Below are 15816 nucleotides of genomic sequence, written 5' to 3'. Positions count from 1 at the left end.
AAGGTTTTCGGTCATCAAAGGCAATCATGTAATCAGCCCATGCATAATCTGGGGTGGCTTTCCCACCACGTGGCTATCCCACACACGGTTGCTGTCACCTGGGTTCACGTTGGCCGCAGGATGCGGCTCTGGAGGATGGGTTCAGAACCGAGGACAGAGACTGGATCAGCATTGCAGACTTTTGTTGGGACCATGTGAATGCTGGCCTTCAGAGTCCGAGGCAGCAACTTAGAAAGAGGAAGGCTTTGTCTGGAGACCAGAGCCTTTAGCGGGCTCTGCACGGCGGCTCTCTGGCCCCCCTGCTGTGTGCTGGTTTCTCGTGGCTGTATGCAGAGCGTGGCCCCGTAGGCCCACTTTTTGGGAAAGAGCCCACTGCCTGCACCTGCCAGGGTCATATAAGCCATGCTCATCTCCGGGAAGTACCGATCTTTGGGGCCACTAACAAGAATCGGAGGCTGTCTCTCGATTTGTTGACACCAGGATCTGAAAATTGTAAGAAAATACAAGTATGCCATTTGCCTTTAGGAGTTACCTCTTTAGTAGGATTTCAAGATGTAAGTGCCTTTAAATCTAGATTTTGAAATGATCAGGGGTCTTACAAACTCCTCTGTCCTTTCTCAAGTTATCATATAAATATTTTGGGATGTGTCAAATTTGTATTTCTCTCTTGGAGAAACAAATTGTTTTGTGTATTTATAGTGTCCTAGTGTGTGTGGACTACGTTTAATTTAAACATAGCCTTATGTTTAGTATCCTGGGTATCCAGAGTACCTCCTAAGGTGTCCTGGTGCTGTATTCAGGTGGAGTGAAATGTGGCATTATGTCTCCAGATATGGCCGTGTTGTCCTGACTTGAGCAGGGGAACGTCAAGTACCATTAGACAGTGGAAACCAGAAGCTAATGAAGATGTTTGACTTTCCCCAAGTCTGACTGAGGCTCAAACGGCTGCTTTTAAATGTTAATATCTGGATATAAATTATATGGCTTGTCTTAAATGACCCCAGTGTTGCCAGTAAAATCATAGCATTCTCTTTCTGGGTAGTGGAGAATTTTATGGAAAACAGTATTCTCTGTAAATTGTTGCTTCTGTTTAGAAGTGACACTTCTGCAATGTGAGTAATCTGTTCTTCTACAATACACAGCTCACATGTCTTATCTTCTAGTTACTTCATTAACACATTCTTTAGGTCATAAACAAAAGGTAAAACTCAAATTGTTTTATTATTATATGTACTAATAGTCTTAAGTAAAAGGCTGGTGGGGGCTGCTAGCATAATCTATCAGAGGTAACAATTGGCCAAGTATTAATCTTCGTGGATCCCCAAATTATTTAAAAATCTAATGTATTTTTCGAGGTCACCAGTCATTCTTAACTGGTCTGATCTGAATTTTTACTCTTAGGGCCACAGGTCAGTGGAAGAAATGAGAATTATTTTCAGTATTAGAAAGTCCGACTGTAGCCTAAATATTATCAGTGACTCCTTCTTTCAGGAATTAGTTGTATAGTTTCTTTTTTTTAAACAACATGCCCTTAGTCAGTGTGTACCTAGCCTGAATGGCCTTAGCCAACTTGAACTCAACAGATTAAATGATTTTTCTCACAACTGAAACCATCCAGAATTAGGAAAAGCTGCCTTGTGTGGTCATATCACTGGGAATATTCAAATAGGCCACATAGTTTCTACTAGGAGATTTATAAAAGGAATGAACTCTTGTACTAAAGAAGAGAACGTACTAGGTTACCACATTCTGAGTAGGTGATAGACAGATTCTACTGGATATAATCTCAGCTATTTTTCTGAGCAGTGCTCTGGAAACATTTATCTTCTGTGACCTGCTATTCTTTGGAATCATCTTGATCATGTGATGCTAGCCTTTTATTGCCAGTTATTTGTTTTTAATCTAATTTGGAGTATCAAAAATAGAACTAGTATTTTTTTTAGTGCCAAAATTCTACCTTCAAATTATGGTAGTAATAAAATATTCTAAAATGATGGACACATTTAATTTGGTAGTTTTTTTTTTTTAAACAAGTCACTAGTGAGGAATTCATTTTTATCAACCCAGTACTAGTGGAGAGGCCATAGCTTAGAGGGCAGACGTGTGTGAAACGCTCCGTCAGCTGTTGTTTCCGTGGGAGGGCGGAATCACTGCTCCTCCAGCAGGCGAACACTCTCCGGGCGAGTGTGGACAGAAGACATGGCCTGGGGCGTTTGGTCACTAAGCACCTGTTTCTATTTTAGCTCATTTTACCCAGTGCGATTTATGTCACATGAAACAGGGTTGCTAGGGCTTCAGAAATTCGGGCAAGCCCTTTCCTTTTGAGATAAAAGTGGGTGGGGGTCCTGACTCTGGTCCACAGCACATTCTCGGTGAATGTGTTGTGGGGCCCTGAGTGGGTAGATACTCTGTGACCCTGCAGTCAACGTGATTTGGGGGTGGATTTCACAGTCATCACATCACGGGACCAGAGTGGAGGCTGCCGGGAGCCCCTGCCTCCATCCGCCTGGCCGCAGAGTCCGGCTGGGGCACCCGGTCCTCCTTCAGGCTGCACGGCTGTCCTCTGCACTGTTCTCCTCGGCACAGGCATAGCTGGTGGCGGTGCTGCTCGGGGTCTGGCCCCCACCTCGGGTCCCGGTGTGCCTGAATCTGTAGGATCACAGCAGCAGTCAGGCCCAGCCAGCCCAGCCTATCAGCGCTGTGTGGAAGTGGGGATTGGTGATCTGGATGAGCTCTGACCCTGTGTTGCGATGGGAACGGAGGACGTGGGGCCCGGCTCCTGGCCCCAGGGGTGCTGCTGTCCTCTCTGAAGGGACTAGCCCCAGGGGTCCCGGATGGGCACCTGTCTGCGCTCGAGTGCTTGGTCTTCCCGCTGTCCTCCCTGTCATCCCCTTTGAATTAAGGCCCATAATTCCCTCTTTGGTTCTTTCTAAAATAATTGATTGCAGTATCTGAAAGTAAACATCTGTACTTTTCGCATGTAAGTGCTTGTGACATCCTTCCCACGCACTTGTGCCCACAGAAGCGCACACATACACTCGTACACTTGGAGTCCCGTGTGATTTGAGGAGTAAATTCTTGGCTGGGTGGGGAAGGAGTGAAGAGGTCTCCCTGAGGACCGAATGGTAAAACGCAGTCTGTTCTCTCTCTGTGTCTGGTGAGGTACTGACTCTGACGGAGCCTCGTCGAGGAGCGCGGGGCTCTGACCCGAGCGTGGCGCCCCGCCCTCCGTTTCTCTCTCTGACTTTGCCCTCTGCCCACTGCAGTCGGTCGTGGGGCTGGAGCGCCGCGGGGCTGGCGAAGCTCACGCCTCCCTCCTCTCAGCCCGGCCCCGCTCCCTCCCACAAGACATTCAGGCGCTCTTGCTCTCCCAGGTAACAGCCAGCTGTCAGCTCGTCGGAGGTGTCACAATATTATTGCATTTCCAGGGTTGTCTCAGGTCTCTGGGAAGCCTCTCCTGCCTCCGGTGTGGCCCCTGTTTGGCCTTGAGCAGCGAAGTGGAGCCTTGGGGAGAAGTGTGAGCAGGTGTGTGGTGTCTGTCGAACCCACGAGGGCAGCCTGTGTCACGGGCACGGAGACCACCTCGCCCATGGGCAGGCCCCTCAGCGTGGCGCTCAGCCCTAAGAGTGCTGGGGCAAAGCCTGACGTCAGGGCCACCGTGGGTAGTGTCGCGTGTCCTGCTTAGTGCTCAGGGGTCCGCACGCAGTGGCACAGGAGCCTTGCCCTTCTTTGCACCCACAGCTCTCAGCCCTGTGCTCGGCCTCGTGGCCTGATGTCTCTCACAAGGACTCGGGTCCCGAGAGGAAACCCTGCCCTCAGCATGAGCTGTTTTGCCCTCACACGCCATCGGGTATGCCGTGTCAGGAAGTCCGGGGGGGGCAGGGGTTATGGCAGATGCTGAGTCTGTGGTACACAAAGGAGGGTCCCCAGGTGCTGTTTATTATGGCCCAGAGGTCAGAGAAGCCCTTCCCTGGACCCTAGTTACACGGGCAGAGCCTGGAGCGGCCTGGCCGCCTCCTGCAGTGGAGATGAGGTTGTACCCTCTATGAGGGGGTTGCAACGACATAAGTGTGTTAGTCTTGAAGCTTGGGAGATGGCTTTTGCACAGATGTACCTTCTGCTTTAGAATCCTCAACACAGCGAAACCGTACAAGGTGAACAAGTCAGCAAAACATTTTAACAGCATCTTTCTTTTGAGACTCACAGCTCAGCTCTGGAAGTAACTTGTAGAATGTCCGGAGGACCCCGTAGTGAGTGTCTGGATGCACCAGGTTGCGGCAGTGAAGCGGCTGCCGTCCCAGGGCTAGTAAGGCACGTCACTGTCACCATGGTGCTCCACAAGGTCAGTCAGGCCCCAGAGCAGACGAGCAGTTTACTGCCCGCCCCTCAGGATGCTGGCCTCCGTGTCTTCCTGGGTCCTGAGCTCCCAGAGCTGTCGTGTGTGCAGTCATCCAGCCAGTGCTTGGTGACTAGCTGTGACTTGTGATAACTAGCAGAGGGACAGAGGGGTGACTGGAGACCTTGACACCTGGAAGACCTACGGGTTATAGAAAACTAAGAGGAAGTCTATATCCGTCTCTGCCAAGACCCTGTTGATTTCACAACAAGAAACAGTTACCTTTAGTCCATGCCTAGTATCTTTTCCCTAGAAAATAACAAGGAAGAAAGTCTCTGAAGACAAACTTCCTGTCTCCAGTTTGTCTTTCCCTGGCGCCTGCCCCGGTGATCTGGACCCTTCCCAGCAGGGCACGTCCAGAGCTTCGTTCTGCCCCAGCACTGGGTGATACCGTAGGTCAGTGAACAGTGGCCGATTGAGCAACTCTTCCTAATCTAAAGAACCCTATGAGCCTTTCTTGAGTCTAATCACAGTGTTTACAGGCAACCAGGACCTAACCTTTAACCCGAAGGATTGTATCTTGGAGCTGAAACAAGACAGAATGCGGGGGCAGGTGACAGACCCAGCCACGTCTCTGCTGAGAACAGGGGCTTCGTCCCTCTCTGTTCCCCCACGTACTGCTGGTCGGGACCACATTATCTGTGGTTCCCTGATGATGGCATACCTGGGTTCCTTTTTTCCTTCCAAAATGAAGGCTCATGGGTGTCAATTTGAAAGAACACAGATGACAAAACACAAAATAGCAAGTAGAGTAGCATTGTCTTTCCTGGAGCTTGACGGTTTGAGCTTCAGACCAAAGAGGTCTCCAGACCTCAAGCTAGAGAGTCTGAAAGAAGTGTTGCCAGATTGTTCTGGGTCATGTGTCTTACACTCCTAAATTGGAAGTCTGAGTGGGTTTATCAATTGAAAGTAAGAAGGAGGAATGTTAACTGGCAGAATCCTTTATTTTCTGATTTTAAAAAGAGGCTGCTATCATGCTAAAGTTATGTGAACTGAAATGAAATACTTTAAGATTAAAGTTCAGGTTAAGAATGAGATGAATTTTGTGAAAGCTGACATTTTCTGAAGCGACACTTGGAAAATAATATTGTGACATCCCTTAAAAAGCTGAACGTCCCGCCCGACGTCTCCTGTCCATCCTTCATCCTTTCCTTTTTTTTCCCTTTTGCATGAGCTGTGCTGTTCTTTTTGGTTGTTGTGATGAAAAGTGTTTTAAGGCATCCTTTTACATCTTGTGTACGTACTTTCTGTTTAAGTCTTGTCAGTCCTCACGTACGAACGCAGCATACTGGCCGGATGTATAAATGCCCTTGCTCCCGCGTAAGCTGGTGTGCGGGTTCTCGAGCGGTCAGGGAGCCCTGTGCTCCTCGGCTGTGCTTCCTTCACGTTGCAGGGATCTTGCCTCAGACGGATGACCTTGTGAACTTAGAAGGGGTTGGAATCCTGAGTTCTGTTCAGGTTTTTGATTCCGCCTCCCATTGGTGTGTGCATGGAATTTGAGCTGTAAACCTGCTCGGGTTCACATTTCTTTTTCTTTGATGCCAGAGCCAGTCTTTGAGTTGGCGTGTGTTTCTGTGAGCTCTCCAAGTACAGTTGGGGCGCGTGTTTTCTTTGATTCATCAGGAAAGAAGAGAGGGCTCTTATCTGGGCCAGTTTTGCGGTTTTAGGCAAATAACCTCCATCTCTGAGAGTGACATCGGATTCAGTTCCAGCGTCATCTCGGAAAACACTTGGCTTGTCAGCCCCGAGTCAGTAGGGGTCCTGGCTACTCCAAGTGAGGGCTGTTCAAATCTTGTCTCACTCATCCACCCAGACCCTTGACCCCAGAAAAGGGACAGGTGTGGGGGGGGGCTGTGGGGAGCCCTGTAAACAGGACCTCCTCTTACAGGGACACACAGGCGGGCTCCATTGCCCTTGGGAAGGAAGGGTCCCACCAGTGAGTGCCTGGTTTCAACAGGAAGATGGCTTTTCTTTAGTCCTCCATCATAATGTCGAATGCTTACCTACCTACAGCCAGGAATTCTTGGCAGTGTCCCCCGAAGTCTCCAGTGTGGCCCAGGACTCTGCTTTTACATTACAGCAGCTCACCTGATCTTTTCATGAAACCAGTGACGTCTCAGCTTAGTCACGGTTTTTAAGTTGCCCTTTGTTGGCTGCGTCTTCATGTTCTGGTTTCTTCATACCACAGTACCCACCCCGTGCTTTTCCTTCTGTTTTTAAGTTCTTGGTGAGGGACAGTGATGGTTTTTGTTCGTGGGATCTCCTGTCTGCTTCCATGGACTTTTCAGACATCTCAAGGTCACTTGCTCATAAACCGCATCACACCTAGAGGCTATTAAGGATTTTTGCTTTACCTCATGTTTTGCTGTGCTAAGTGTCTAAAAGAACAGCAGTTGACGTCACTTTTCTGTAAGGGACAAACTGTTCCTTGCTTTTTGAAGTGCTTTTAGATTCTCATTTGGAAATGCGACTCATCTGCCCAAGATCTGCTTTTTTGGTGGTGGGGGGGCGGATTAGGTTTATTTACTATTGTTTTTTCATGGAGGTACTAGGGATTGGACCCAGGACCTCGTGCGTGCGAAGTCTGTTTTGTTGTAAATGCCCAAAACAAACTAGCGGAGTTTGGAGTTTGATGGCGCAGGGGCTTTCAGGAGCCTGCGGGTGGGGAGGGCCTGACTTTGCGGCATCTCTTGCCACAGGGCTCTGCCCTGCAGGGACACCACCCAGTCCCTTGAGGTCACGTGCTTTGCTCCTTTGAAATTTGTAACACTAGCCCTCCAAGTGCCTGTTCCGGGGGGAGAGTATGCTCAAGTGGTAGAGTGCATGCTTAGCATGCACAGGGGCCTGGGTCCAATCCCCAGTACCTCCACTGAAAAACCAAGTAAATAACCTAATTACCTCCCCTCTGCGAAAAAAAGAAAAAAAACAAAGGTGCCCATTCCTCCTCTAATTTATTTGTACATTTGAGACCAGTAACGACCAGACTCCTTTTTCCATCTTCAAGATATGAAAGTCATTTTTCCACTGTCGTTGCCTCGTGCGTTGTCACTGGTGGTCACTGAGTCGTGCCTTCTCCTGTCACTACTGTTTCCCGCCAGCTCTTCCTGTGTCCAGGGCTGGAGGCTCGACAAAAGGTGTCTCCTTTTCATTCCACGTCACCTACAGAAACTGTCATTATATTCATACATCTGTAAACTATTAGAAGTAATTTCTACCCACACCTCAATTTAAGACAAAGTACCTTTGCCCTTTAGCATGCTGGACTATGACACGGAGAACCTGAACTCGGAGGAAATCTACAGTTCTTTGCGTGGAGTGACAGAAGCCATTGAAAAGTTCAGTTTTCGAAGCCAGGAGGATTTGAACGAGCCAATTAAAAGGGATGGCAAAAAGGACTGTGATAGCGTAAGTACCCCCAGGCTGGCGGAGGTCTCTCTCAATCAAGGATAATAGCCACCCTGGCTGAGAGAACTGTGTGTCAATTAAGTGATAGTTCTAAACACTGGCCACTGCAATTACTGAACTTCAGATTTATTTTTATCTTGTAGTTAGAACAGTATTATTTTCAGACGCCCAAGGCAATTTTACGAAATTTCAGTAACCCCCAGCTATCTTGGTGAAGAATGTTAAATGCCCTTTCTCTCGGTTTGCTTTCACTTACCCTGGACATTTTTTGTTCCGTGCTGAGATAAAAGTAGTGAGTCTACACCAGACCCCGGCCTGGTTCGCAGGAAGTTGGGGTGCAGCAGGGGTGGTCAGGGCCGGTCCTGGTGCCCAGGAAGCATCTGCGCAGAGATGATTTCACCCTCTGAGCTGAAGTGTGGGGGTCGGGGGCGGTGGAGGGTGGGCTGGAGCCAAGAGGGGCCTGTGGGAAGGCAGAGGGATAGGATGGCACAGGGTATCTGAAGTGCGGAGTTGAGTGCCCTGTTGGCAGCTCTGCCAGGTGCCACCAATGTCCTGACCTCACCCTGGGGCTACTGGAGAGTCTCTGAAGGACTTTTTACCAGGGACATGACATGGCCACACCCACTCTGAGTGGGAGACCAGTCCTCTAGAAAGTTGGGCTGAGTGGGGCATGGGCAGAAACAGGAGAGAACCTGAGTAGCTGCAGGTGCAGCTCGGTGAGACAGCATCTCCTTCAGAGTGGAGCCCTCGGGCGAGACGAGCTCGGGGCCCAATGCGTGTGACTTGCAGGACCTGTGACACTGAGCAGACGTGTCCAGTCGACCTGTGGGTAGAGCAGTCTGAGGTGCGGCAGGTGACTTGGGCTGTGGACGGGGGTGAGAGACTGTGTCTAGGTCTCTGATTGGGGTGGTGACTGAGGAAAAGTGGGGGAGACCAGCCCAGAGGAGGCGAGGACGGGTCTTAAGGAGCATCAGCCCTGAGGGAGACAGAGCAGGAGCAGGCAGAAGAGGGACCGCAGGCGGTGGGAGGAAGGTGGGGCCGCAGGCTCAGGGGAACTTTCAGGAAGGACGTGCCAGCAGCAGGAGTCTATGCAGGGATGTCAAGTCAGATGGGGGTGGGGTGTGTCTTTTTTTTTAACCTGTCCACATCAAATGTACTATTTTAATCCAAAATACATGGAACACACATTCACTTACTTGTGTTTTGATGCGGATCCAAGACCTTTTCTTTGAGGTTGGGCCCGTTTGGACTCCGTGTTCCTTCTCTTAAATGGACTTCACACCCAGTTGCAGTCTGCAGTTTCCAGGCTCAGTCTCTCCCGGGGTCCTTTGCAGTTTGTGGGCAGAGTTCAGAGCAGAGCTGAGTGGAAATGAGGTTCTGGTGCACTGAGGAGTGACTTGAGTATGGACTGGAGAGACTTGTGGGGTCACGGGCTTTGACACGGGGGAGACCTGACCTGTTTGCAGGCTGAGGGGCCAGTTGAGAGGAAAGGGTTGATCCGCAGTGGACGGTGGGCTGTTGGGGACACGGGCCCCTCGGGACGCGGGAGGGTGAGTTGCGGGCCCTGGTGGAGCGGGTGGGCCGTAGCTAGCAGGGAGTGGGGGGTTCCTGCTGACCACTCCCGCTTGCCCTGGGGCCTGAGGCCTGGGCGCTGGCTGTGGTGAGGACAGCGGAGGTTTCCAAAGTGCCTGTGAAGAATTTTGAGGGAGGTGTGCAGACCTGATTAGGGAAGCAGAATCCTGCCAGGAACAGTCGAGGCCCCAGGAGAAGCTGGATGACTGAGCTGTTACTTTCCTGATTATAAAACTCAATATATCGCCAGCATGTGAGATTTAGAAAATGCAAAAAGAAAAAAATCACCGTCTTTGGAGGTAACACCACTAACGTTTCCGTGTGCATTTTCCTGTTCCTTTCGGTGTATCTTCCACATCCATAGAGTAGGGGTGTGTGTGGAGTGTTTCAAAGTAGAAGTCATGCTGTGTTCCTGCTTAGTGTAGGACGGGCACCCTCCCCGTCAGCGTCCCTACGGACGAGAGCTCCTCTGTGACAGACCATCCTCACGTCCTCGGGCCCTACTTTTGTTTCCGGTTTTTCACAGTTAAAATGCCGTGCGGGAAGGTGAAAGGGAGGAAGTGGGGGAGCGTTGTAGGGACGGGGCCGCCGGGCTGGTGCGAGTTAGGTACCATGTGTCAGAGGCTGTTCCCGCCAGAGGATGTGGCACCGGGTAGGGAAGTGAGATTGAAGAGTGACGTCTCCGCCACTGATGACCAGGTGTTACTAAGAAGCTAGGGAGATCTAAAACTGCGCTGGATATACAAGAGTCGGGCCCAGTGTCCCCCTTTCCAGGGAGTTCCTGACCAGCAGACCCAGTTGGGGCAACGGACACATTGGCGGGAGAGGGTCTAGGGAGCAGGGTGGGCAGCATTATGCGTGTGAGGCTCCTCTTCCCTCTGGATCGTTCTCCTGATCCAGTGGAAGGCACAGCACTCAGCGGCAGGTGGAGGGACCTCAGGACCCGGCAGAGACGATGGCCTGGGACATGCTTAGCAAGGCTGCAGCTGATGGAGGAGATTCCACATTCCCTGTCCTTTGTCCATTGGTCTAACTTTGGGCAGCCTCTGCTGAGTGATGGACTCGGCAAAGGGGAGAAAGCGGGTATTTCCACAAAGTAGTTTATTTCAGCGTTACTTACAGTCTCAGGAAACAAAAACGTTAAGGAAGACGGCAGAAGGGGAGTAGTTGAGTAACTGAGGACACAAGAAATAGTCTGTGGTTAAGCATTATGGTGACAAAAACCGTCCTTAACGTGGGACGTGCTTACGCTGTGAGGAGAGCAAACTGCATGATCCTCGGTCCTCGGACTCCCACTCTGTAAAGTCTGCCGTACACAGAGACCAGGTGGTGCACAAGGTTAAGAAGGCAAGTTTGTTGTTGTTACAGGTGATGAGTATGAGGATAGTTAAGCTTTATTTTTTAAATGTCTGAAGTTTTTAAAACTCCTTCTCCTTTTACAAATAATTTCTTCATTATATTAATAACATATTTTACTTGTAGAAGAGAGTTACAAAGAAAAAATTAAAATCATCCATGAGTCATCTTACACCAAAAGTCCCTATGAAGTCTTACTTTGTTCATATCTATGTGTGTGTTATATTCGTTTTTATCTTAGCAACTATGTTAGTAACAGTGTTGGCAGGGGTGGGGGGGGGGCAGATGTCGAAACCAGATGCATCCCAGCAGTCCCTGCAGGTGTGTGTCCAGGGACTAGACCAGTGTGTGTGGACCAGGGATCAAGCAGCCTCGATCACGGTAGCCAAAGGTGGAAGCAACGCAAGTCTCCATCAGTAAATAAGTGCATGAACACAGTGTGGCTACACATGCGGTTGAATTCTGTTCAGCCACAGAAAGGAGTGTGATTCTGACACGTGTTACAACATAAGCAGACTTTGACACTGTGCTGAATGGAATAAACCAAACGCAGAAAGACAGAAATGTGTGGTTCCAGTGTACAAAGCCCCAGGACTCATCAGAGTCGGAGACGGTAGAGTGGAGGTGATCAGGGCTGGGAGGGGGGTATTACTTAGTGGGGTCAGAGTTTTGGTTGCGGAATATGAGGGAGTTTTACCCAGAATATAACCTAGTGGTGATGGTTACACAACATTGTGAATCTGTTTAATGTCACTGAATTGTGCACTTAAAAATTAAATGATTAAGTGACATATATATATATATATATATATATATATATATATATATATATTTTTATTATGAATGTAAAAACAAATGCCTAAGCACAAAATGAGAGGGATTTTGTGAATGGCACAAGTGAAAACTACGCCATGGTCCTCCCAGTCGGGTCTGGCCACCCGGCAGTGCCCCCACTGCTCTGTGGTCACAGGTCCTATTGTGCTGTTTCCAGCCACACCTGCTCTGTCACCTGCATGGGGGCCAGAGTGCGCCGGGGGAGCAGGCCCTGAAAGTGAAGGTCAGAAGCGTGACGGCAGGGCCGGAGGCCCCCAGCTGTAAATTGTTGAAGACAAGATTCAGAATACATTAGGGAGAAATACTCAGAAAATATTAAAGACCTGTTCTTTGACGTGGAGTAAAGTCAGAACTACCCAAGGGAGGAGGGCCTGCTGGGGCCCTGAGTCCCCACTATGGGAGATGAGGACGCACTGGGGGGCCACTTTAGACCTGGTGGTAGCAATCGGGGAGAGTATATCCATTGGTGTCCTGTTGGCGGGGCCTCGGGGAAGACCCTGCTGTCAGTGACAGAAGCGGGGTTCCTGAGGCCCTGGGGATATGGGGTGAACAGCCTTCCACCTCCACCCTGCAGAGTCTCCCATTACTAACCTGTCAAAAAACGTGGGGGGGTACAGTTAATCATCAGGTAGGAATACCAGGCAGCATGTGTAAGCTGGTGAATGGACAGGTGTCACACCTGTCCTGTTCCCTTGACGGCAGTTTATAATAAATCACTCACAGACTGAGGCACTAGGGGCTGTCCTGGGGGCAGGGGCCAACTGCAGGGGTAGTGTCTGGGTGCCGCACGTGCGGGTGGGCATGTGCAGGGAAGGTCACTGACCGTCCCCAGGACTGACCACGTGCTGTGCTCCAGGTGGGCCGCGACAGCGGGGCCAGTGAGGGCCGGGGCGGCAGCGACGTGGTGGAGGGAGGCCGGACGGCCCTGGACAACAAGACCTCCCTCCTCAACACCCAGCCCCCGCGCGCCTTCCCGGGGCCGCGGGCGCGGGACTACAGCCCGTACCCCTATGCTGAGCCCGCGGGCGCCTACGACAAGAGCGCGCTCAAGGAGGCTGTGTTCGACGACGACATGGAACAGCTGCGCGGAGGTCAGTCTGGCGGTGGGGTGTCTGGTGGCGGGGGGCTCTGGCCGCATGGGAGGGGTCTGTGGGCGGTGGGGGTTCTGGTGGTGGCGCTGTATCTCGGACCTGAGTTTTCCTGTTTTCACTTCTCTGTGAGGTCCACATATTTTGGTTCATTTCCACTCAGTAGTTACTCTTTAGAAATCACATACATATGTGTGTATAGTCTCCAAGCCTGTCATTTCGTGTTGCATTTCAATTCTGAGTGAAGAGTTGGGTTAGAACCTTGAACCACAGCTGTAAACAGGTAGCACTCACTGAATGTCTGCCGTGTGGCATGAAGCGTGTGGCTCGCCAGAGACGCAGCAGGAGGCCTGAGAGCCCAAGGCTTGTCAGGAACAGCCCGTGGCGATCGCAGCAGTGGGGGGGCCAGGCTTAGTGGGCCAGGAGAAGGGAGTCGCGCTGTCTCTGTGGGTCGGGCAGGGTGGATGGACCCTGAAAGGGAGGAGGAGGCTTGCAGCCGTCCAGGAGCAGAGTCACTGCAGGGTTGGAGAGCACGGTCCCTGGCTGTGGACTGCCGTCTGCACCCAGGCCTGTTTCGCGGACGGGAGGGAGGCTGTGCCTGTCACGCTTTCTAGGAGTGGGCTGTTCCTTCCACTGCTCATGGAATCACTGCATCGTTTAACTTAACTTGTTTGTTGGACACACTAGAGATTAGGGCACTGGCTGTACTGTACTTACCAGCTGTACGCAGAAAGGCTGAGAGAGAGAGGTGGGGTGTCGAGGGAAACGAGAGGACCCTAATACACACACGGCCTCCAATCTTAGAAGCTAAAAAAATAAGCAGATATAAATTTGGGGCTCCTGATGATTTCTCTTTGTATTTTCATCCTTTCTGTTTAAAGTTACCATTCAGAGTTGGATTCTCTTAAAAAGAACACAGAAACAGAAAGAATGTGCCTCTCTGCCATGTGAACCTCAGTCAGGTCCCTCCAAGCAGCTATGCCCTGAACAGACGGTCTGGGGGTAGCCTGAACCCCTGATTGGTGTGTGTTTGGGCTCCAGGCCTTCAAGGAGGGACTGGACATTAATGGGTCTGATGCAGTGGTGCAGGGCCTTGAGGAAGGTGGGTGCACCCTGTGGATTTGATGGAGTGAGAGGCTGTTCCCGGTGGGGCCTGACTGAGGGCGCACGTAGGGATGTGCAGGGCACAGAGCTGGGAAGAGGAGGCAGCGGTCCCTGTGCGAAGTAGGAGGGAAAGCAGGGGGTCAGGTAGGCAGAGACACTGATGCCTATGCTGGGCCTGTGTCGTCCCGCCACGCGGGATCTGGGAGGTGCCCTGCCGAGGGTGAGTGCGGGACCAGCGCCCCAGGGCAGGGCTGGGGCCCAGGGAGCAGGCTGAGCATCTCCTTCCACAGTAACCTGTGTCTCGTGTGTCTGACAAGTGCCCATCGACCATTCGGACCTGGTGGCCGACCTGCTGAAAGAGCTGTCCAACCACAACGAGCGCGTGGAGGAGCGCAAGGGCGCCCTGCTGGAGCTGCTCAAGATCACGCGGGAGGACAGCCTGGGCGTCTGGGAGGAGCACTTCAAGACCATCCTGCTCCTGCTGCTGGAGACGCTCGGAGACAAAGACGTGAGGGCCCCTCCGTCCCCGTCCAGGCCGCCTCCTCTAAGTCCGCTTCCTGCTGGGTGTGGCTTCCGCCTTCCTTTCTGGGTTGTGCTTCCTCTTTACATCCCAACACTTGCAGACTTTCTGAGCACCACGTAGCAAGGTCACTTCCTTGTCAGAGACAGGCCTCTACCTGGCTGAGCTGCAGGTTTTCTGGGAACTGGGCTCCTGGTCGTTGAGGGAGACTTGTTCCTGCATCAGGTCACTGTAACAAAATTTCCTCCCACTTTGTTAGCACAGAATGGGGTTTTATGACGGGCTTTTTTCCTTATGAGTTTTACTTGCGTGTCATGTACAGTTGAGAAATAAAGGTTTGTTTTCTTGAAGGCCCCACTGTTCCATGCAGGTCCGACTTGGTTCCATTGCGCATGTTAACAGCTCAGTAATCTTGACTGGTCAGGTGACAGGGGCCAGACGCGTAGATTGTTACTGTTGTCTGTTACTGCCCATTATTATTTGTGAAACAAAAAAACCTTCTCCACACTGACATTCGGATGTGACGGACTGGGCATTTGCATCCGCCCGGTCTGCACTGTACACACGCACCTAAGGTGACTTGCAGGAGTGAGTGCTCTGCTGAAGCCTGCCTCCTCCCACCTGAGCCACTGGGCCCTCGTGGCAGCAGGAATAGGTTTTGGGATTCCCTCAGTCACCTCTCTGCTCTGGGCTTCCGTAGACAAAGAGAAACAAAGCTACGTGTGGAGAGCAGCTCGAGGGGCAGGGCCAGGCAGGTTTCTAGGAGGTTGACATGCCCGTGGTGAAGGTCCTGCCCAGGGTCACAGTGCTGTGGCGGCTTGGGTGGCAGATGGGCGAACGTCATGGTGACTCTGATCACTTTCTGGCTTGGGATTAATGGTTTGGTGTAGGGTGGGCAGAGGTGGAGGGGCAGTGACAGAAAACCTGCATTAACTCTTAAAACAAAGTACACGTTGGCTGCTGCAGCATGTCTGCTGTCGGGCTTGTTGGGGGACAAGTGGTGTCAGGTGGAGGGCAGGTAGATGGCGTGTTCGTGTGAATTGTACAGGGGAGTGACAGGGAATCAGGATGTACTTTTTGGCTCTGTTTGGCGTAAACCCCGTCTCTTTTACCAAGATCAGGACTCTGTTTGGAATGGCTCTCCTCCAGATGCATGACTCGGTCCTCAGACAGCTTGAGGCCTGTGCAGATTCCCTTCCCGTGACTCATCGCGTGGGAGGTCAGGGGTCACTACAGGCCTGCAGCTGCCCTGAGAGAGTCCACGTCTCCCGGGCCACAAGGGTGAAGCATGCAGATGCTTTTTACCTGTCCTTTCGTGGGTTTACCGGAGGGTCCCTTGCACAGCTGAGCCTCTTGAACTTTGGTGTGGCGGCCTCATTGCTCTCCTTTGACTCATTCGGGAAGCCTTTATGGGGTCGCTCTGAGGTGTGGGGTCTGGGATGGTCACCACAGGCCTGCACTCACAGGGCTGGCTGTCTGGAGAGCCTGTGTCCAGTGGCGTTGGATCCACGTCACAGTGTCTGCGAGGTGCCTGGTCTCTC

General features: G+C 51.4%; 1 protein-coding gene across 4 annotated transcripts in view; it reads left to right on the top strand.

The window, feature by feature from the left end:
- CLASP1 (cytoplasmic linker associated protein 1) overlaps positions 1-15816 on the top strand; it is a 191567-nt gene that overhangs the window by 158250 nt on the left and 17501 nt on the right. For all 4 annotated transcript variants that reach the window (XM_072960809.1, XM_072960808.1, XM_072960810.1 and 1 more), the window contains 3 exons: positions 7651-7801; positions 12420-12654; positions 14073-14263. In XM_072960809.1, coding sequence (XP_072816910.1) covers positions 7651-7801; positions 12420-12654; positions 14073-14263 — 577 coding nt within the window. The remainder of the gene's footprint in view (positions 1-7650; positions 7802-12419; positions 12655-14072; positions 14264-15816) is intronic.

This window comes from Vicugna pacos, chromosome 5 (assembly GCF_048564905.1).
Source record: "Vicugna pacos chromosome 5, VicPac4, whole genome shotgun sequence".
Taxonomy (NCBI): Eukaryota; Metazoa; Chordata; class Mammalia; order Artiodactyla; family Camelidae; genus Vicugna; species Vicugna pacos.
Note: the sequence above shows the minus strand (reverse complement) of the source record. Positions and strands in the feature narration are given on the sequence as shown.